The sequence below is a fragment of the Protopterus annectens genome, chromosome 4.part1 (genome assembly GCF_019279795.1).
Source record: "Protopterus annectens isolate FY-2018-M chromosome 4.part1, PAN1.0, whole genome shotgun sequence".
Taxonomy (NCBI): domain Eukaryota; kingdom Metazoa; phylum Chordata; order Ceratodontiformes; family Protopteridae; genus Protopterus; species Protopterus annectens.
This window is the reverse complement of record NC_056734.1, coordinates 151974029-151996758: the sequence shown is the minus strand read 5'-3', so window position 1 is coordinate 151996758 and position 22730 is coordinate 151974029. Positions and strand designations below refer to the sequence as shown.

At 37.3% G+C, this 22730-nt stretch overlaps 1 protein-coding gene across 8 annotated transcripts in view; it reads right to left on the bottom strand.

Moving 5' to 3' along the window:
• TNIK (TRAF2 and NCK interacting kinase) overlaps window positions 1–22730 on the bottom strand; it is a 1728926-nt gene that overhangs the window by 233501 nt on the left and 1472695 nt on the right. For 7 of the 8 annotated variants that reach the window (XM_044070048.1, XM_044070049.1, XM_044070050.1 and 4 more), the window contains 2 exons: window positions 13876–14127; window positions 2855–2961 (listed from right to left, as the gene is read on the bottom strand). In XM_044070048.1, the coding sequence (XP_043925983.1) occupies window positions 2855–2961; window positions 13876–14127 (359 nt within the window). The remainder of the gene's footprint in view (window positions 1–2854; window positions 2962–13875; window positions 14128–22730) is intronic. The other variant, XM_044070051.1, reaches the window with a different exon arrangement.

Here is a 22730-nt window from a genome sequence, read left to right as displayed (position 1 = left end):
TTGCTGTAATATCATGAATTTTTCAAAAAAAGACAGTGACATGTACTATAGCAATAACCCACGCCTGGGTGTGGGTAATGCTGGATTTACCCACGGTTGGCGTGGTTTGGTCCCGAGGGCGAAGCCCGAGGGACCAAACAAAGACAACCGTGGGTAAATCCAGCATTACCCACACCCAGAAGTGGGTTATTGCTGTTATACAATGACATTATTTAAGAAAAGAAATAATTACTTTTCTTAAATAATGGCATTGTATAATGCCTGTTTGCTGCCCTTCCGCAGCTGTCTGGTGTTCCGCGGCAGTTCTGATGTACTGCGCATGCCTATGCAGTACATCAGAGCTGTGGGCAAAAGCAACGGAGAACGCAAGATCTCCGTTGCTTTTTACTGTCTCGCTATGTTAAATGGGTTTAACATAGCGAGACAGCTTTAAAATAAGCAACGGAGATCTCCGTTGCTTATTTTAAAGCTGTCTCGCTATGTTAAACTCATTTAACATAGCGACAGGTTAAAAGCAACGGAGATCGCAAGATCTCCGTTGCTTACACTGTGTCACTATGTTAAAGGAGTTTAACATAGCGAGACAGCTTTAAAAAAAGCAACGGAGATCTGCGTTGCTTTTTAAACTGTCGCTATGTTAAACTCTTTTAACATAGCGAGACAGTGTTTTATACTAATGGAAAAAGTCCGGGCGACCGGACCTTTTTCCGTTAGTATATTGAGGGATTTACAACGGGCACGCTGGTTGGGCTGGCCAATCAGCGTGCACGTTTTAGAGGAGGCATTGTATAATATTCTTTTCTCTATGGTAGTGTATGAGTGTGCTGTCCTGCAAATAAATTAACTGCCCACCACTGTCAGCTTGGTATCCCATTACTGTTACAGTTCTTCATATAGCATAGGTCCAGCAAATTGACTTACTATCCTGCATGGTTTTTAACTCTGATAAACTGCTGGCACCAACCACTTTCCTTTAATGTCGGTTACTCTCCAGCTTACTTCTTTTCCATGTTCCACAGTTTATTTCACATTTCAGCATGACTGCTTGCCAGCTAGTGCCCTGCTTTGGAATTTTGTTACAACCACGAGTTGTACAAGCATTCTTTTTTTTTTTTTTAGCACAATGTGCTGTGCAATAGCTGGCTGCTTCCTATTTTATATTGCATAACATTTGCTAAACTGCAGGAGACAATCAGCATTTAACATTCTACCTCCCATGAATCTCTACCACCTCCCTTATCCCTTTTCTAACTGCCCATTCCCTTTTTAATGCCACTGTGGATTCCCTCACCACCAACTGTTCTGGTAGCTCATTCTAGACATCCAAAACCCTCTCTGTGATTTTTTTTAGACCACGTGAGTAATTAGTCTCTAATCCACTTAACTGGACAGTACCTATAAGCTGCATCCTGTGCCCCCTATTCTCCCTGTTTCCCTTCTGTTCAGAATTCTTCAGAAATCCATTGCCTGAGCTTGTGTAGCACTATCATGCCCCCCCATCCCATTAAAGAAGAGGTCTAGGTCCTGTAGCCTCTAGTTATAGTCCTCTCTCATTATACATGTTATTTTCCATTGTGCACTATACCATGCCATGTCTCAGCCTTAACTCTGTTTATGATAGTACTTCTTGAAACATCTGTGCTGCACCTTTTGTGGGTCTTAACACACACTCATTGATTATGAAAAAGGACCACAACAACAGAAAGTACAACTAGCATTTTGAACTCATTATGTAAATATCTTAGACATTTGTGTCTAACATTTCTATAAAATTATGCAATTGTTTAAATGGCAAATTAAGTAGAGTCAAAACTGTACAACTAAATATACTATAACTCCATCACTGCTGCAGTATGGATAAAACATTTTAGCTTTTTTATTTGATGTGGGGAGTGGTGATACAGTACCTATATATCTGATTGAACAGTACTAATATATCTGTTGAAAGCTGTACAGTGTTACCTTAAAATGTACAAGCTCTTAACATACGTACTCAAGATGAACAGGAATTCACAGAAATGTGTACAATTTCAAAATAAGTGCATGCCAGTGGGAGGGGCTTAGCCCTATATCCCCTTGTCATTTCTATATTCTCCCTGCAAGTTCACTTAAACTGGTGAAAAAGGATCATTCTTAGAACGTGACAACAATGCAATAATGACTCTTTTTCTGTTACCTTTTTGCTTTGGATTAGTATTAATCTTAATACTTTTCAGGTAAATCACACAGCTGCAGCAAAAGTAAAAAGCAAACCATACATCAGTGTAAACATTTGTGAGTGTAAGAAAATGAGCAAACACTTTTCAATAAAGTCAATGTAAACTATTGACAGCTTTTTGTTAACACCAGTTATCAAAGTCAATGATCTATGTTTAATACTCAGCTGCAAGTTAAGGGTAAGGCAGATTCTTATTTTTTCTTTGCTGGCAAAAATGTTAGAATGTTCCACAATGTCTTTCTACATGACTTAGATCAGACCTCTTCCAATTGCTGACCCCCCACCCCCACACACATACATCAACTAGTATCATGTTTTATGCAGCCTGTATTTTATTTACATTACAGACTATGATCTTAATGGCTTCTGTTTTAAAGAACATATTGGGCAACAATAGCCTTTTATCAGGAACAGAGTATTTCTGATGTAAAATGAAACCGCTTTAAGTCAAGAGCAGTTAAAATACTATTGCTAGACTCATTTAATTAAAAGGTCAGCGTGTTTACCTTTAACAGCCTCATCATATAGGCTCATGTATTTTCTGAGACTGGAAGCAAAATTGTGTTATCACCTACCATCCCAATTAATTTATGTATTCAACAGGTGAAATGCGACAAGCAAAACAAAAGTAAATACCTCGCTCTGAAGGGTTGAGTTCCAGCTCTGTTAGTCAGTGCGCTGCCGTTTCCAGGGGAGGTCTTCCTGCCTAGAGCAGGAGATATAGATGTTGTTCTTTGTGGCACCTAAGAGAAAAATATAGGAATTAAAATGTATGTTACACTAATAATAGCTTGATAAAATATAATGTAAGGTCTGATACGTTTTGTGATAAGAATATGGTATAGACGTCATATAAGGTCATTACAAAAACAATTGCTGATAACAGTGCATAACCTTAACACAGAAGGGAAATGAGTACAATGGTAAGGAAGTGCAAACAACACATCAGAAAAGAAAGGAAGTGCAAACAACACATCAGAAAAGTAAGGAAGTGCAAACAACACATCAGAAAAGAAAGTAAGTAAACAAACAAGGGGATATCAATTAGGAATGTCTGAGATTAGTACAACACATACCTCTCAACCTCATAGCATAAGAATGCAGGACAAAGCCAAAAATAATGGGGGGACCAAGTTCCAAAACCATGGACAAAATTGCTCTTATAAACTTAAAAGTTGGCAGAATAACAAATTTTGCATAAGCGTGCATTTTCTGAAGGACACGAAATCTGAAACTCAAATGTAAGTATAACTTAGTGACTTTAGTCCTAGATGATTTGACAGAAAACTACTAATTTTATATGAGAAGCACACCAAAAATCTGGACATTCTGTTAAGTTCTGAAAAGTTGAGAAGTAAAGCCAAAGATATAGATGCTAACAGCTTTATTATGGTCATGATGATAATTAATTAAAAAAAAAAATGACTGCAGCAAAATGTACCGTGCTAGACACATTCAGCATGAACTAACTACTGCAGACAAGACGCTTCTCCAGAAGTAATGTGGGCAGGAAGAGGTAATGTTAGGCTTGCTACTGTTAATCTACAGAGTTAAACACTGTTATAACTTGTGATGAACACCTCTCTTTGTGACATGGATCAGGAATAAGAAATACATGCCTATGTGTGTACAATATAAAATGGTCAAACGCTATTTATTTAATCTGCCCAAATTAGATTTTCTAGGATCTCCCAAGTTCTCTACAATAGTTAGTCTACTTAGATCAGTGAGCCTGATGTAAACAGACTATTAATTTTGAGGCCCATACCTTGTCAAACCACATTAATGTCTCACAAATCAACACCTGGAAGTGTCATTCAAAGTTAATAGAGAATCTGAATCTTTTCTTAACCTTTGTAGTAATTCACAGTGTGAGGAATTCTTATACAATCTTTAACATACGCAAACAGGTGTATATATGTATCAGATAAAGTGTTTTATTAACTACTGCACATACACTCTAGAGCTGGTGTTTTTTTTCTTCTGTCTCACTGTGATCTACAACCCCTTCATACATTACAGGGTAAAAGGGACTGATCTCTGTTTGTATGGGTGGTTTAATTTTTGCTATACAAAAAGGTTAAAATCTATTGTGTTGTTACAAAATGTATTTCATAACGTTAATAATTTATTTACAATTGTCTCAGAAAAATATGTGGTTAAGTTTCCCAACTAAAGAGGATAACTGCAAAAAAAACAGTTAAAATGAAAATGGATGAATACTATAAGCTATCTACTTTAAGCTATCTGTGGCTTGTTTATAATTATTCAAAATACAGCCTCTTATGTATCCGGAAGGCAGTATTCCTGTCAAGTCTTTACATTTCCTCCTTCTCTCCCTTTACTGACTAACCCTTAGGAAATAGAGTGGCAGGATTACACTACAGTAACCAAGGTTATAAGTCTTTCCTAACAATGTCTTGGAGCTATCCCCACATATTCTAACTTTAAAAATATCTGCATATGTATTATGTGTTAATATAATGTGTCTCTTAGTCGTCCCATACTTTAATTGCAAACTCAATTTGTGTCTCATAGCCTACCATAATTTATATTGTTATACCCTTCTTGAATTTTGTAATAATCTGTTTGGTGTGGTTTATTTGTGGAGCTTTTCTCCCCGGGCCTCTACTGAAAATGGAAATATATCCACCTAGACCAGCCCGGTCAACAAATGTAAAATAAATAAATAATAAAATAATAAATAAAAATTGTTTTCAACAAGCTGAGACCATGTCATGAAGATATAACTCTTCTGCAAGATGCTATTGTTACAGAACCTCTGGCAGTTAAAATGAAAATGGATGAATACTACAGCCGCTTTCTGTCATATCAGCAACAAGAGAATGATACCTGAAAACTCATGAAAACTGGTTTTGGATAAAGCATGGGCAATACTTGGTCTTATCTTGGCTGTACGTAGGTTACAGCTTTCTGTTCAATTACAGGGAAAAATCACGATGGATCCTTCTTATGGTCCAAATGCGGACCAGGCTCCATATTGACTCATTAACACCTATGTGATGTGGAATGTCAGGCCTCCAGTAGCCTACACACATTGTTACATTCCAAAGTATTTTCTGGGAAATTTACTTCAAAACATAACATAACATAAAAAAATGCAAATATTTTGTGAACAATAAAAGTTATTAAAATAGTACAAACAACAAGGTCATCAGTAAAAGGTCTTCTTTGTACTGATAACAGTCAGTGCAGTCACAGATGTTACATATTATGACTTCAAAACCAAAATGACATTTTTATCTAATGTTTCACAAATTATTATATCTTGGAAATTTTTCAGCCTAACTGTATTTTGTCAACCTACTTGTTAGCCAGATATAGGTGTTCACATGAAAGCAACAAATTCCTTTCTGTGTGAATTCTTGCTAAGACATATACAGAAATATGAATAATTATGTTTATTTGTATAATTAACAGTATAAATAACCCTGAATATCTCCCTAGCTGCTCAAGATGCGCAGTTTAGAGTGAAAACATCAACGACAGTTTTCTTCAAGATCATCTAAGGTTTCAACTGATGTCATTAAATAGTTTGTAAGTCACCCAGTTTTAGAAATAAGTACATATGGAAATACTTTATTTTTCATAATTACTTGCAAATAACTACCAATATCTCCATTATAATGTAATGCAATTGCACAGTGACAATGTACTTTTCTTTCTCGAACCAGGGTATTTCACATTATGCCCCCAATAACAGGTCTATATTACTTCAGCGAAAGACGTATTCACCGAATACATCTTCATCGCTCACCAGCCGCTGAAATTAACTTTAGCGAACTATGGAATTTTTCCCACGGTTTGGAAACACTAGCCCACAAAAAGTACAGAACACAAAAGGCACTAAATCAAATCTGCCCAAGTGGGGGGGATGTGCCCTCCACACCTCCCTTAACTATATATACCAACTCCAAGATCACACTACAGTGGGGAAAAAGGCAAAGTTGAGAGGATGGCCAAGTGTTTCTGAACTGTGGGAAAAATTCTGTGGTTTGCTGAAGTTCATTTTGGTGGCTGGTGAGCGATGAAGATGTATTCACTGAATACATTTTTTGCTGAAGTAATACAGACCCTCAATTACATGTCAGTCTTGCATTTATGAACATATGAACAGAAATATGAAAATATGAATAATAAGTGGAAATTAGTCATTAATTTCTCCACAGCAGAACATCCAGATTAACAATTTTAGTAACATTTTGTTAATTATACCTTGCATTTTCTAATACCACCCGTTATTAATTTGTGAGTCACTTAGTTAAAGATAACAGACACAAAAAATATTTGAAAACCTTAAGAAGCCATGGGTGTAAACTGGAAGAATATATAAAAGGCACTAATGGCTTGAATGAGTTAAGTGAGAATGTTTTTTTTTTTCTAGAATCTCTGTCTGACAAGGAGAGTCTCCACACCTACATCTAAAAAGTAACTTCAGACAGCCATGGATGTGAAATGGGACATGCTGCTGGAGTCAAAAAGAAATACAGAGGTTGTCCTCCCATATTAATGCCTTTTTATTTCTGTATGTTGGGATGGTGAATATCTTGTGGGCACGTGTATGCTAGAGTTAAAAATCTAATTACCTTGCACCCAAGCCTATATGAAAGCAGAACACATCTTTTATTTGTTATATATAACCTCCTTGGTTTAGTTTCACAGAGTAAAACCTGGAATCCGTGTACTGGCGGCCAATCTCCTTAAATATAACACGGAGATCAGATTAGGAAATGGGAGCCTGCATTATGGTAACTTGGCCTCTCTTCCAAAAAAGTTCCTTAACTGCCAAAGTTCACGACTGGGTCAGATCATTTTATTAGATTAATAATTCTGAAGGATATCCAGCAGACTTACTGCTGAACATTTCTAGGTGTTGGTTGCCTTGCCAGCGCAGCACCACTGATGGACATGGGAAATATAACTGGTTATGTAATGTAAAGGAAATGGAAGATGAATTGAGGTTATCTCAGGTGTAGTCTCTTTGGTGGCAGAGAGCATCTCCCACCTGTAAGCCTATCCAGACTATGGATATTAAAAGTAAACTTTTAAAAAGTAGTTGTATCTCCAAGATGAAGGGATGTAGTCAGTCCACTGTCTCCGTGGTCCATTCAGAATCACCTTTATTCTTAGTACTGCACTAAACACCCCTCCGTCTCCTCTTTGAGTTTGTTTGATTCAGGATAAATGTAGCCTTGCTCTTAAATTTCTTAGGAACATTTCCTTCTCCTGCATAGGAGGTTTTTAGATGCTTTCTTAACTCAAGGTTAAGTTTCCACGCATACAACAAACTTGTAAGGTATTAAATCTCTGGGCAGTGATGGAAGTCCAGTCAATCTTTATAACTTTGCTTCCAACTTGTTGGGTAGTCTCAAAAACGGCATGTATAACACTGTTTTTGAAAACAGTACATTGCTAGCCTCATCTAAATTATAATTACCCTTCCCCCCAAAGCTAGGTTACATAAGGACCTGTGTTAGAATTTCCACTAAATCTTCCTTTTAAATGGTGAGATGGAATTTGTGAGACAAGATTCAGGTGGATATGATGCCATAGCTCCCCCATATCTACAAGAAATATAGGGGGACAGAAGACAGTTAGCAACTGACGGATACTATTACGTGTTTTTCTCAGACTATTCTCCATTTAACCACAGCTTTACTGATGGATTAGAAGGCCTTTGTCATCATGTAGAATGACTTTCTATTTTTGGACATAGAATAATCTGGCTTTGGTACCATAATCAGGAGAATATTATCAATCCTTCATCATAGCTCCTCAGCCAGGGTAGTTACTATTTAATCACTCATTACAAATCACTGAGGGATCATGGTAGGGTCTCCTCATCTCACCACTTGTTTTTATGCTATCAACATCCATACCTCTACCTTCCAGGTAGGAACAGTAGATATTCTTATAGTCCTTCTAGAGGAGCATTCAACTTCACGTAGATCACGGTGTGAAATGATCTGAGATACCTCCAAGAAATATTCTAGGATAACGTGTGAGACATTAATGCAGTTTACTGAACTAACGAGCTCAAAATTAACACTAACAAATCAGATAGGCTGAATTTCATATCATTGGAGGGCATATTTGGTTTGGGTTAGCTGATGCAAGTCTGAAATATCTCAAATTTCATATTAGGGATAATAAGGGGAAGCTTATTCTGCTGAACTACTGGATCTTGAATAAAATGACTGTTGTTAGTTTGGATTCAAATGACTCTAGCCTTCATAGCCTTTTATGGTACTTAAGGTGTGGCCTTACAGTTGAGAACATATTACTTTGGGCATTTGTCTGATGACACTTCTAGTAACACAGTGGTATAATGCTGTTTTATTGAACTCATGTGGGAAGAAAAGTAGCCCTGAATGAAAAAGGTCAGAATATGTTCTAAGTCAAGGTATGGGGTTGGAAAATTTTGAATATGTAAACCTATACCCTAGCATTTAATATTAGTTTGATGGGTAGAAGACTGGCTACTCCTCACACTCATATCACACCCTGTTAACTACATGTGAGGTTAGGACTATTTCTGAAATGGTTCTCAACATGGCTCTTGATGGGATGAAATATCTGGTGAGTTTTCTCATTTATCAATCAGGAAAAAGTGATTACCATGTAGGGTAATATTAGGGTGGGAGGATTCTCTACTTCTACAAACTGGCTGCACATATGTTTGAAATGTTGCCTCTTTATAAACACTCCACTCAATTTTAAATGGGATAGCGTAAATAAGGCTTAGAACTTGCAAAGGGTATCAAGTGTTATATAATGATGAAAGTAATGTTGAATTATCTTGTGTCAAGCATGTCATAATTCATTCAACATTTACCAGTAACTTTGAACTATGATATGTTATGCCAAAACAATGTTTAGAAATAGAAGTTATATTACCAGTGTTTTAATACTAGCATACATTTAGAAATGTTAAAAACTGGTGCATGTTTAAACTGCAAACATTTATACAGATAATATAAAACTTAGAGAATGGGCTTGGAGGATCAGCAAACCCCAATGCCTGTTTGACATTTCACAATGATGGATTAATGCACTGTGACAGCCTAGTAAAAATACTAAGGTTCTATTCATGGCACAGAATCCATGTGCCATAACTAAAACCTTTTACTGCAGATGTCACTTCCTTTCCCCTCATTAACCACAAAGTGAACAGAGAAGGTGGTATCCTTTTAAATTTCTCCATTTTGCACTTTCTGCTCCAGTTCTGCTTTTGTAAAAGCTGCAGTTAGAGAGAAAAAAAATACAACTGCAGGAGCAACAGTTACAATATGTTGTATATGTGCATGTGTGTGTATTTATTATGAGTACATCTGGGGAAGGGGTTGTAATAATCTGCATCTTATGCATCTGGCGGCAGTGTGATGAAATACATTACATGACTAGAATGTATGCATTAATGCATTCATTTGAGCAAAAACAGACATTTGAGTGGTATACACACACTGAAGTTGCTACGTGTCTGTGTGTTTGTGGGTGTCCAAATATGGCTGTCTTTCTGGAGGAGGACTATAATGGTTTGCACTGCATGTGACTGACAGCGATGGGATAATATATATTTTTCTGGTGATTCACATTTATTCATTCATCTGATCACAACCAGATATTTGCTTTGTACACTGTAAATAAAAATGACTGTAACTAGTTGGCATGTGTATGTGTGTGTGTGTGTGTGTGTGTGTGTGTGTGTGTGTGTGTATGTATTATTGCCTTCATTCTAACTTACATGGCTTTTTTTGGTAAACTGAAAAGTACATATTACTTGTTACTTATATGTATAACTTAGATCTGATGAAGTTCTGACAAAAGTGAAAGCACTCATCTTTTGTTTTTACTTAATAAACAGTGAGTTAAACAAGTAGTACCAGCTCGAATCCTGTTTTCTTGTTTTTAATAAGAATGCAAAGTGATCTTTAACACTGATCTTACATTAGTATTTATGACAAAAGTTTGAGCACGTCATATGCTATTATTGTTCCTGTACAACTGGTTTCCCCTACTTTTTGGTTTGTTCTTCCTTAAGGACAGTGTTTACGACTCTTAATCCTGGAAAACTACATTTCCTCAGTACTACTTTTTGTTGTCTGTCTGTAATATATATATATATATATATATATATATATATATATATATATATATATACACACACACACACACACACACATATATATATATATATATATATATATATATATATATATATATATATATATATATATATATATCTTGGTCTACTTTGTTTCATTGCATCTCATTTCACTGACTTTCATTTCACCCCGACCGCATTGCTGAAAACACATATTACTGAAAACTCATTTCACTGAAACTCATTTCACTGAGCATATATGGCACTGTGTAGAGTACTGTAAGGCAAGTAAAAGGTATACACCCTTTTCCTCACTGTAGTGTGATCCTGGTGTTAGTATATATAGTTAGGGAGGGTGTGGGGGCACAGCCCCCCACACTGGGGGGGGGGTGCATGGCATAGCCCCCACCTTGTTTGTTTTATATTTTACCAAAAACTTCAAAACAGTGTTTTAAACAATAGACATACATAGTTGCAATACCACTAACTCTCTCCAGAAGACAATATGTACTCAAACTAAGTGGGGGGCTATGTTCCCACAACCCCCAATGTGGGGGCTGTGCCCCCCACATGCCCCCTGAACTATATATACTAACTCCAGGATCTTACTACAATGGGGAAAGGGCATATACCTTTGACTTGCCTTGCAGTACTCTACACAGTACCATATATACTAACTGCAGTTCAGTGAAATGAGTTTTCAGTAATTTGAGTTTTCAGAGAAGTGGTCAGGGTGAAATGAAAATGAAATTCCAGTGAAATGATTTTCAGTGAAACAAAGTAGACCCGGATAGATATACTACATACACAAACACACTGTGTTTGAGTGTGTGTGTGTGTGTGTGTGTGTGTGTGTGTGTGTGTGTGTGTGTGTGTGTGTGTGTGTGTGTGTGTGTGTGTGTGTGTGTGTGTGTGTGTGTGTGTAGATATTATTAAATACTTATGTAACTTATATTTTGGATATAAAATACTACTTCCAACATCAATTACATAACCTTCACCACTTCTAAGACAGTAGGAGAAGTACTTTACACCCCCCCACACCAAATTATGTATATTAATATCAATTGTCAAGGTGCAATAATGACCTCCTAGATGGGAGTTACAAGGAAATAATGGACTTTACATAGGTAGTGAAGCTTGATGCTACCACCCTGTCAGGCAATATTACTTGCTTAAATAATTACTTTTTGCTGCGACTCTTGTTGTACTGCCCAGTGTGACACGTTTGACCCAATACTTCCAAATTTTAAACAGATGAACTCTGAGGTCACACCAACCTGAAGTAAAAGAACATGTTGATTTTAAAAGGAAAACCAACTTTTCTACTTTCTCTGACATTATATACCCTTGAAGACAGTATTTAAGCATGGGGCTGTGGTACAGCTGACCATACTGCAATTTCTTTCAGTTAAGGTTTGTGTTATAGGATCATAGGAAGTTACTAGGCTAATGGCCCTGGGTCCCTTACAAGTTTAGTCAAGAGTTTATCCCCAAAAAAGAAACCTCAATCAGCACCTCTTGCCCCTGTCAATGAGGGACACAGGTGGAACCCTGGGATGAATTTGTGGTTTCCAATCCACTCATCAAGGTTGAGCATGAAGACGGTCAATGAGGTGCTCTGTTTAACATGTATGGGAAGTCTATTCCAGAGACAGGGCAGCCTCGGGGAGAGAAACCTGTCTGTCCAGCAGGTTTTGTTGATGTCACATATTAGATTCAGGCCTTTTGAGTGAGTAATGCACTAGGAGTTAGTCTTGCGGATATGAAGCATCACTAGTAGGGCAGGCTCTGAGACATAGATCACCCCGGAGCAGTCTGTACGATACCGAGTAGAGTGATCGTGATTTGAGCCTGTCCAAAAAGGACAGGTGTTGCGGACCATGGATTCTCTTTGTGAGGTATTTCTGTAGCCTTTCCAATTGGTTCAGATGTCTGGAGAGGTACACACCAAACAGGGCATTATACTCAATTATTATAAAGTAAAACAGTTTTATATTTCTTAGAAAAGTTAACACATTAGCTAATTTTTGGCACCTGTATTCCATAGGTTGGTACTAGGCTATCGGCCCTGGGGCCTATACAAGCCTAGTCATAACAATTCCCTGGCTATTTCTTCCCACACTATTTAGTTCCCTGGACCCCTGAAATTAACAGATACTACAAAGCAGATTCATAGGTTCATAGATTAGTACTAGGCTTACTGCCTTGTGGGCCATTTTAAGCCTAGCCAATTACCCCATGTGAGAATCAAACTCTGCACCTTCTGTCTGAAATGTAAACACCTTAAGCATTATGCCAACCGTCCCTTTTCAAGTCCATTTTCACTTTTAACATTTTCACTAATTCACTTACGAGCAATCATTCAATATCCCCTACAGACACATGTACTGGAAGGTTCCCTCAGATGCACCCCAACTGATTTCAGAACACTGGTCTCTGCAAGTAGCTGGACCAGAGATCTAGTTTGTCTGCAAATGTTGTAACAGCACAACAAACCTTCCCTTGTAGAATTAGCTAGTCATAGATTGGGAAAGCTATATAAATATATTTTGGAATGAATCAGGATTTGGTGAACAGTTCAGATACAGAGTTTCTTGGTAGTATGCCTAACTTTCAGTGGATGAGGTTTGTGATTCACTCAGGTCGATTAGCTGTTATAATGCAATCAATGCGATGGTACAGCATGTGCTGTTCACTACTGACACTAAATACTGGTGAACCTGAGCAAGTTAATTCCAGGGTAGCCTGCACTTTGCTGGAAGTGAAGACTATCAGAAAAAAACAATCTTCTTATGCAATGGGTCTGTTTCTCAACATGTTAACATTGGGCCCTAATTGCCAAGCTCATTTTTGAGGTAACAAGTCATGCCATTCCTTCTTACCCCCTCGTTCTACTTTTATCATGCTGCCATGTGTCCCTTTATTCTTTCTTGAAATCTGTTATGATTCATTGTGTTCTTGCCACATGTATATAAAGTTTCGGCCCCTTAGAAACCGGAAGCACCCAAACGAGGGAAGGGGAATTTTGGAAGGAGTGAACAATACTCTGCAATCCCATATGATAACAAGACTTCTAAGACAACAGCCTGGAAAATGATTTTCAGATTTATGTTAAGGAATAACAAAGGAATGCCAATCATCCAGTACTACAAAGGCTGTGAGAACAGCGCATGTGTTCAATGCAGAGTTCCAGAAGAATTCTGTAAGAAAAGAGATTGATATAGAGTTGTACGAAAGGCTGGATGTTGTCTATCAAACAGCATATTGCAGTAGATTACCTTCAGGAATGCCTATGTACATATAATGTGAACAGTGAAACATAAATAATGATGATATAGCTTTTTTCTTCTTAAAATGGCATGCAGTTATTCTACTATGTTAACAAGGCTGACAAGTTGCCAGGAAATCCCAGGTCACCCTGAAAAGAGGCAGGCATGCCTACTGGGTTTGCCTAGTTAACAAAAAAATGCTAATTTCCCACTGAACACTTCATAAATAGAATTTATGTAGGTATGCATGCATAATATACCTTAGGAGGTACGTCTTCCTCCTGTCTTAACCAGGAACTCCTATCAAATTTCTCCTCTCTGCTCCCAATCCGAGGTGGAAGAGGAGGAGTTTCTGAAGTTGGATCAGAATTTTGCCGTGGCATCTCAGGACGATGTGAAACCAAACCTTCCTGGAAACCAGACATTCCTTTTGCAGACTGTTCATGCAATGATTGTGAACCTGACATTGAAGTGCCGTGGGGTTTTAAGGGTACAAGATGTGCCATCTGAACCTAGGATGCAGAGAAAAGCAATCACATTGAGCAAGTATTCAGTCAAGCTTCAGTTTTAAGCAATTCATGGTTATTAATGTGTAATGAGCAGATGGCAGCATGCTGGAATGAATGCAAATATCACAAGCAGAGGAAGGTATAAAGGCCATGAATATAAAACTGACACCTCCCTACCACCACCACCCCCTACTTTGACCAAAGTATAAGTACCACTTGGATGCAGACCTTGTAAGTGCACAAAAATAAAAGTTCAGGAAGTCTAAAACTTTAATACTATATGTAAATTAAAGGGTATGAGGGCCTTACATATATCATCTGTACTTAATATCTCTTCTGTTTAGAAATAATGTATTTTACTTCCTAATTTTACTTACTCATTCACTTAAAAAGGATTTTTTTTTTATTATATCCAAACAAAGGCAGGCTGTTCTCACTCTGTGACATTTAATAATGTAATGGAAAAGCAGAATGCTATGGGGATTTTGGAGGTGTCACATCTTATAAAAACAATATAGTAGATTATTTCATACCTCTCAACTGTCTAGATTTTTTGCATCTTATCTGTAGTCTGTTCTTCACAAAATTTGTGGTTTTCTGGCAAATCACTGAGGATTGAAGTCAGTAAATAATGACAGACGTTTTAGTTTCAGACTTCATATCCTTCAGAAAATACATAATGATGCAAAATCTGTCATTCTAGCAACTTTCTAAGTATATAGGAGCAATATTTAAAATCTTTCCCTATTTTTGGGCCTGCCCCCCCCCCCCCATTATTCTTGTGCTGAGAGGTTAAGAGGTATGGATAGTTTGTTTTCACTCCGGAAACATTAATGTTTCTTAATTTAGAATTTACATTTTTTTTTTTACCTAACTTGCCATTATGGCCATAAGCTTTATTCAACTAGCATACTTTTTAAGTTGCAGAGAGACCAGAAAAGTGTTTTTTATTAGAAAAAAATTACAAAGTTCAGATCACCCTCCCCAGTAACTGAATGCCACTTGCGCACTTTTAAAACAGAATGCATAATCGAATAGGACAAAAACAAAATATAATTAAAGGAGTGCTTTAGTGGAACATCTAAGTCACTCTACAGTCCATGGGTTGCCATTGCAACATTTAAGCAAAATTCCATCTTTAACCACAGAAAAATAATTACAGAGTAAAATCTTGTAAGGGGAAAATAAACAAATTGCAAATTAATACTTCCACTTACACTCCAAAGTGAATAGATTTTACTGTAACACAAACAACCATAACTATAATTACAGTAACTACTAACCACTGTTACTGTAGCAAACAGACATATCTCAAATGTGTCCAAAATTTAAAACAATTACAATACTTCTAGGAGGGTTTCCAAAGTTCCCACCCTCATTAATTCTAGGGACAAACACAGCATGAGCCACAGCTTCCGATGGCATAATTTCTAAAAAAGTCTATAAAATTTATAGCCTGACGGCTATGACTGACTGAGCATGCATGTGTATTATACAAGTGTGCCTTGTTTATGAAGCATGGCTGTTGAAGCATCTATTTGCAGTTTATAGGTTGTGTGTAGAATGCTCACCATTGATGGAGTAGTGTGTTTGCAGGCCCGTATTTTTGAATCGGGTTTTCAGCTAACAGTTCTATGGTCTAAGTGTAGCTGCATTTCTCCTTATTTGGGGGGACCATCCCTATAGCTGGACATGTTAACTGCTCTCTACAGAATGGCCTACAGAGCCTTGCTTCTTACATTTCTTTTCACCATTTTCATGACATATTCTGGAATGTCAGGTGCACCATGGGTAATTCTACATTACAATAATGAAATATATGTTTTTTTGGTCTGCCCTGCATCATCTTGATGACACTGCTACTCCATGCCTCACGTCCAAGCCAGGTCTACCAGCTACTGCTAACCCCCTGGACCTACTCTGTATCTGCTGGTTCTGATCATGGAACCTATGGGTGTCATGGAATCTCAGTCATTTACATTCCATTCGTGGAATTTTTTCTTTATTATACTCTGCCCGCCCCCTGCACGTTCACTGACTAACATCACAGGGGCACTTTTCTCACTGGACTATGCTGCCTCTTAGGCAGCACAATCAACAAACACCCTCCCTTCAGGATTAGGACCACAATTCCTCTCTGCCAGCACCTCAGATGCAAGAGACACTAATTAGACCTGGGTAGCCTAGGCCATAGGCAGGGCAGTATCCCTGTATGCCACAGCACTGGCCCCCGGTAATAAAAAATACAGTTCAACTCTATATGCTTTGGACTACCATTTGGCCAAGGGGCTACCATCAAGGTTTGATGCTGCTAAATATGTACTTTCTTTTTAGCTTCCTACGTTACTTCATTACTATACAAACAAAAACTGCTTCTATACAGCTATAATTTGCTTTACTCAGTAGTCTTACTTTGACTATATGAGAGCCTACTATGTAAAGAAAATTCTGATTGTTAGTATCTCACCAAAGTTTTCCATACTGAGTTTACTCAGCTGTTTTGCACAGTTCTGTCATTAACTACATCTCAATGAGATTTTACTATTTTCACTGCATCTTTGTCAGATTTATTGGGGTATGAAATTTCAGTTCTTTTAAACATATTCTGAGCTGCATATTTTATCATCTCTGTTCATGTTAGTTCATAAACAATGCAGAATATTTAGTTATTTATTTTATTTACCGTTTGTTGACTTGGTTAGACCCACTAGACTGATGGCCTCTTTTCAAGGGAGTCGCAAGTTAGAATTTATACTGATTAAGGAAAATGTAACTAGTTTCCATGGAAAATTCCCATACTCTTTCTGATTAGTGCCACCTGAACTACCATCAGGCTAGACATACTGGGATATAACAGAAGTAAACAGAATATATTACTGTGCTGCTAAATTAATAACTGATAAAGTTCTACCACAGGAATACAGGGTAGCGAGGGAAAAGAGGGGGCAAACGTGAATACCATCATGGAAATTTCGAACAGAGAAAACTATAAAGCAGCTAAGACAAGAAGTGTCATTGTTAGAAGATTACAGAAGAGGGAACAGATCAACAAAAATACTAAGAAAGATAGATGTGATAAAAGCAATGCACAGTATTAGAACAGACCAGGATCTATTATGCACTATTGGAGATAACAAACTAAAAATTTCAAAACAGGCAGAAAGATTTAGAAGATACGAAGACAAATATAAGGGAAAAGCACAAACTAAACAATTTATTGATGACCCAAAAAAGTTTTATAGAGAACTGGGAAATAAATTGGGCCAAAAAAGGGGAAACCAGTGGAACAGGAAGCAACAGGTCAGGTGCCATATCAAGATATTTTGGAGCCTTCCACAGGAAACCAGTATAAAAGTTCACTTGAAGCTAGCCAGGAAGGAAAAGAACAGGAAACTGTGGAAACTCTGATGCAGTCAGTGTTGAGGAGTGATAGGCCAGTGAGTTTCCACATGACAAAACAACAGATGACACAGAGTGAAATTGAAGAAAATGTGCCACAAGATGTTATAGAACTTTCTATAGAATGCCCACAGGAAATGGAAAACAAGGGATGTGTCTTTAGTATGGAAGAAAAGGAGTTAAGAGAAGAGTTGCTTGATTTAATAGACATGCTTGATTTAATAGACAAAGACAGATATATGATCAATGAGAGAAATAGACTGCAGAAGGTTAATAAAACCCCAAAAGTCAGAAGCTTGATAAAACAAATGAACACAGTAATTAGGACTGTCCATAGAGATCCATGCGATATAACAGAAGTAAACAATATATTACTGTGCTGCTAAATTAATAACTGATAAAATTCTACCACAGGAACATAGGTAGCGAGGGAAAAGGGGGGCGAAAACGAATACCATCATGGAAATATCAAATAGAGAAAACTCTAAAGCAGCTAAGACAAGAAGTGTCATTGTTAGAAGATTACAGAAGAGGGAACAGATCAACAAAAATACTAAGAAAGATAGATATGATAAAAGCAATGCACAGTATTAGAACAGACCAGGATCTATTATGCACTATTGGAGATAACAAACTAAAAATTTCAAAACAGGCAAAAAGACTAAGAAGATACAAAGATAAATAAAACGAAAAAGCAGAAAATAAGCAATTCACTGATGACCCAAAAAAGTTTTATCGAGAACTGGGAAATAACGTAAAAGGAACTGATAGACCGCCAAAAAATGAGGAAGTAGATACATTTTGGAGAAGTATCTATGAAGATCCTGTGGAACATACCAAGATGTTAAATGGATAGAAGAAGTAAAAGAAAGAATAAGAAATTTAAAGGTACAAGATATGAAATGGGATGAAATAACAGCCAGAGAGATTGAAACAAAGTTGAGAAAAGCCACTAATTGGAAAACCCCAGGTCCAGATACAGTACCTAACTTTTGGCTTAAAGTATTAACTTCTTTACACGAGGATCTAGCCATGAGTAAGAACTATTTATATGCACACCCCAAACAGACACCACACTGGTTAACAATAAGAAAAACAATGCTTTTACTTAAGAGTGAACCTGCAAGCTACCCTAAAAATTATAGACCAATAACTTGTCTTCTGATGACATATAAACTATACACTGGGATTGATGCCGACAGAGTTTATAGTCATTTAGAAGAAAACTCAATTATGGCAGTAGAACAAAAGGGCAATAAAAGAAAGTCATATGGAACAAAGGATCATTTGTTGTTAAATAAAGTTATACTGAAGAACTGTAAGAAAGGGAAGAATTTAAGTATGGCATGGATTGACTATAAAAAAAACATTTGATAGTATCCCGCATTCATGGATAAAAGAGTGCTTAAAAATGTGTAAGGTACATCCTACACCGATTGATTACATTACAGTAACCATGAAACAGTGGCAGACCACTTTGCAATTAAGCCATGATAAAGAACAGACTATTATCCAGGGATAAAAATCCAAAGGGGGATATTCCAGGGTGACTCCCTGTCACCGTTGCTATTTTGCCTTGCCATTAATCCATTAAGCTGTTTACTTAACAGCTTAGGTCATGGCTATAATTTGGCTTCTAGAAAACAACAGTCTAATGACTTCTCATCTTCTCTTTGTTGATGATTTAAAACTGTATAGCTCATCAGATGAGGAACTGAAAGCACAACTGCAGGTTGTCAAAACTTTTTCAGATGATATTGGAATGTCATTTGATCTTGATAAATGTGCAAAAGCAACCTATAAAAAAGGAAAACTCCAGCACCAGGAAAACATCAGTTTGGGACAAGAATGTGATATAAAAGAACTTGAGCAAGAGGGAGTGTATAAATACTTGGGAATTGATGAAGGATCAGCAATAAAACATGAACAAATGCGAATAAAGCTTAGTAAGGAGTACTTTAGAATTCTTAAATTAATTCTGAAAACATCATTGACACCTAGGAACAAGAGCCAAGCCATAAATCAATTTGCTCTACCTGTCCTAAATTATAGTTTTAGAGTGATTGACTGGTCCCAAAAAGTGTTGGATAGATTGGATATTAAAACAGGGTGGATGCTTCATGCTCACCAAATGATTTATAAAAAATCAGTGTATACCAAGATTATATATTCCCTGTTCTGAAGAAGGGATGGGCCTCCTTGAAATTGATTACATGTATAGATCTGCAATTGTGGGACTCCACACATATCTGCTGACCTCACAGGATCCAAATGCGGTGAAAGTTTTGAAACATGAGGAGAATAAATTAAGATAACATCTCTGCTTAATTTAGCAGAAGCATATCGACATCAAGCAAGAATGGAAATCAAACCAGAAGTTGATAAAAAAACAGGCAGCAACTGAATGTGCTAAAAAACAAAAGAAAGAATATAAGGTGAAGGACCAGATGAGAAGGCATGAAATGTGGAAAAAACATAAATATAGTTGCAAGTATAGAAAACTTCTGGAAGAAAGTCATGTTGATCAAGAATGAACGCAGGAATGGTTAAGGAGAGGTGAATTCACATCAAGAAATGAAAGGTTAATATTGGCAGCCCAAGATAGTGGGCTACATACATGCTGGTTTACAAAGTTCATTGAACACGTGGGAGAAACAGTCATATGTAGGTTTTGTAAAACCAAATTGGAAACAGTCACACACCTTGTTGCTGGTTGCGACGCACTAATGGCAGAGAGACTCTATACTGAAAGGCATAATAATGTGGAGAGACTGTTACACTGGAGATTGTGCAAACATTATGGTATTGAAGTGGCTGAAAAACACTGGAAACATGAGCCACAAAGAATCATAGAAAATTATGACGTTTATATCACATGGGATCACCCAATACCAACAGCTCAAAAGACACGTGCTAGAAAACCGGATATAGTGGTCCAAGAAAAGAAGAAAAGTAGCATTGATGATTGCACTAATGGCAGAGAGACTTTATACTGAAAGGCATAATAATGTGGAGAGACTGTTACACTGGAGATTGTGCAAACATTATGGTATCGAAGTGGCTGAAAAACACTGGAAACATGAGCCACAAAGAATCATAGAAAATGATGACGTTTATATCACATGGGATCACCCAATACCAACAGCTCAAAAGATACGTGCTAGAAAACCGGATATAGTGGTCCAAGAAAAGAAGAAAAGTAGCATTGATCATTGAAATCGCCACACCCAGTGACTACAGTGTCTTGGGTACAGAGAGACACAAAGTCATAAAATACCTTGATCTGCAGGCAGAAATGACAGCCATGTGGAAGAAAGATATCCAGACAGTTCCAATAGTAGTAGGAGCAACTGGTCTTATAAAAAATAATTTACAATCATATTTAGATATATTACCAATTCATGTAACACCATACAAATTGCAGGAGGAGTCATTACTGGGCACAATGTGGGTGCTGCGAAGAGCACTTTTGGCTAACATCAAACATTGAAACAATACTAATTTCATGAACTTTAATTGTATTTCGACTTAGGAATAGGGTCCATTCCCGCCATGGTATTAGAAACCCAAAAGACTTGGAGAAATTAAAAAGGTCTTAGTTTAACATCTCATCCAACAGATACCACATACAGGAGTTCAATACTCCCTAAAGCTGCACTGCAGTGTTAGCGATGAAAAACCAGTTTAATCACGTTTAGTAGAAATAGAATTCATGACCTTCTGATTTTCCAGCACCAAAGGCAGGTGTACGACCAGCTGTGTCTCTAATAAAACAATACTATCTTTCCTTTTATAGCTTTATGTCTTTATAACGAGGTTCCATCCCCTGAAAATCAACTTTTACTAAAAGATTCAGAGCTGCAGCTTTGACTGGTTTGCTTTATCAGATTGAAGATGTGCTGATTTTATACTCAAAGGGAAGTGTCAGGAAAAGATGGAGCTCCTGACAAAAGGAATAACTTCCTGTGATGCAGGAGTATGTAAACTCTTGTTGGGCAGTTTGGTCTTTGGGGTGGTGTAGATTGTTTGAAAATCCACAGTCTCCAAATCTTGCTTGTATGCAGCTCACTGATGAGCATACCTCTCAACTGTACAGATTTTCACAGAATGTCCAGATTTTTGCCTTGTGTTTTTGGCCCATTTTTCATAAAATTATTGTTTTCTTGCCAATTAGTGGCAAATCTTTAAAGACTGAAGTTAGAAAATAATGAATTTGAATTTCGGATTTCATACCCTTCAGAAAAGTCATGCTAATGAAAAACCTGTTAGTCTATCAACTCTCTAAGTTTGTAACAGCAATATTTAAAAACTGTCCCTATTTTTGGGCCATTGTCCCACTTTTATTAATGACTGTTCAGTTTTCTTGCTCTAAGAGGTTGATGAGTAGTCTTGGGGAGGCTTCCTTTCTGGGTGGTCACTTGTACAAGTTCAGTATTCTGACTTCCACATAAGGGACACTTTCAAGTAATGTCTGCCTAAAGATATCAATGCACTGTGTTCTTATAGACTGTTTATTTTTATAGTTAAAAATATTTGTGTTTTTTTTTTCTCTGTTCCTAAGGCATACTGGGATGAGGATGGGTCTCCAGCTGTAGTATAGGCATGCAGACTACCATTAAGATCGATTGTGTGCTAGGCTGGCAGCTGTCTAGTTGACTGTATATGATCGACTAGGCAGCTGATCAACAGATGTGGTAGATCACACAAACCACAGAGTAGGAACATTTGCCCTTACCCTGTGTTTGCGCGATCCTGGAGTTAGTATATATAATTATAATTAGCAGGGATTGTGGGGGAGGGTGCAGTCCCTCCACATGGACAATGCTTTTATTTTTTTTTTCATTTTTAAAAATTAAAAGTTTACATGTGCCAAGGCTGTTTCTCTGTGCATATGTACTGGCATGTTTATGTAGATATACGTGATATGGGGTATTTCAAGTATACACACACACACACAGACACACACACACAGACACACACACACAGACACACACACACACACACACACACACACACACACACACACACACACACACACACACACACACACACACACACACACACACACACACACACACACACACACACACACACACACACACACACACACACACACACACACACACACACAAAGTCTATTCCTTTCAGAGGTTTATATAGATAGACAGAATAAATGCTTTGTTTTTCTCCTTCCTTTCTATTTATTA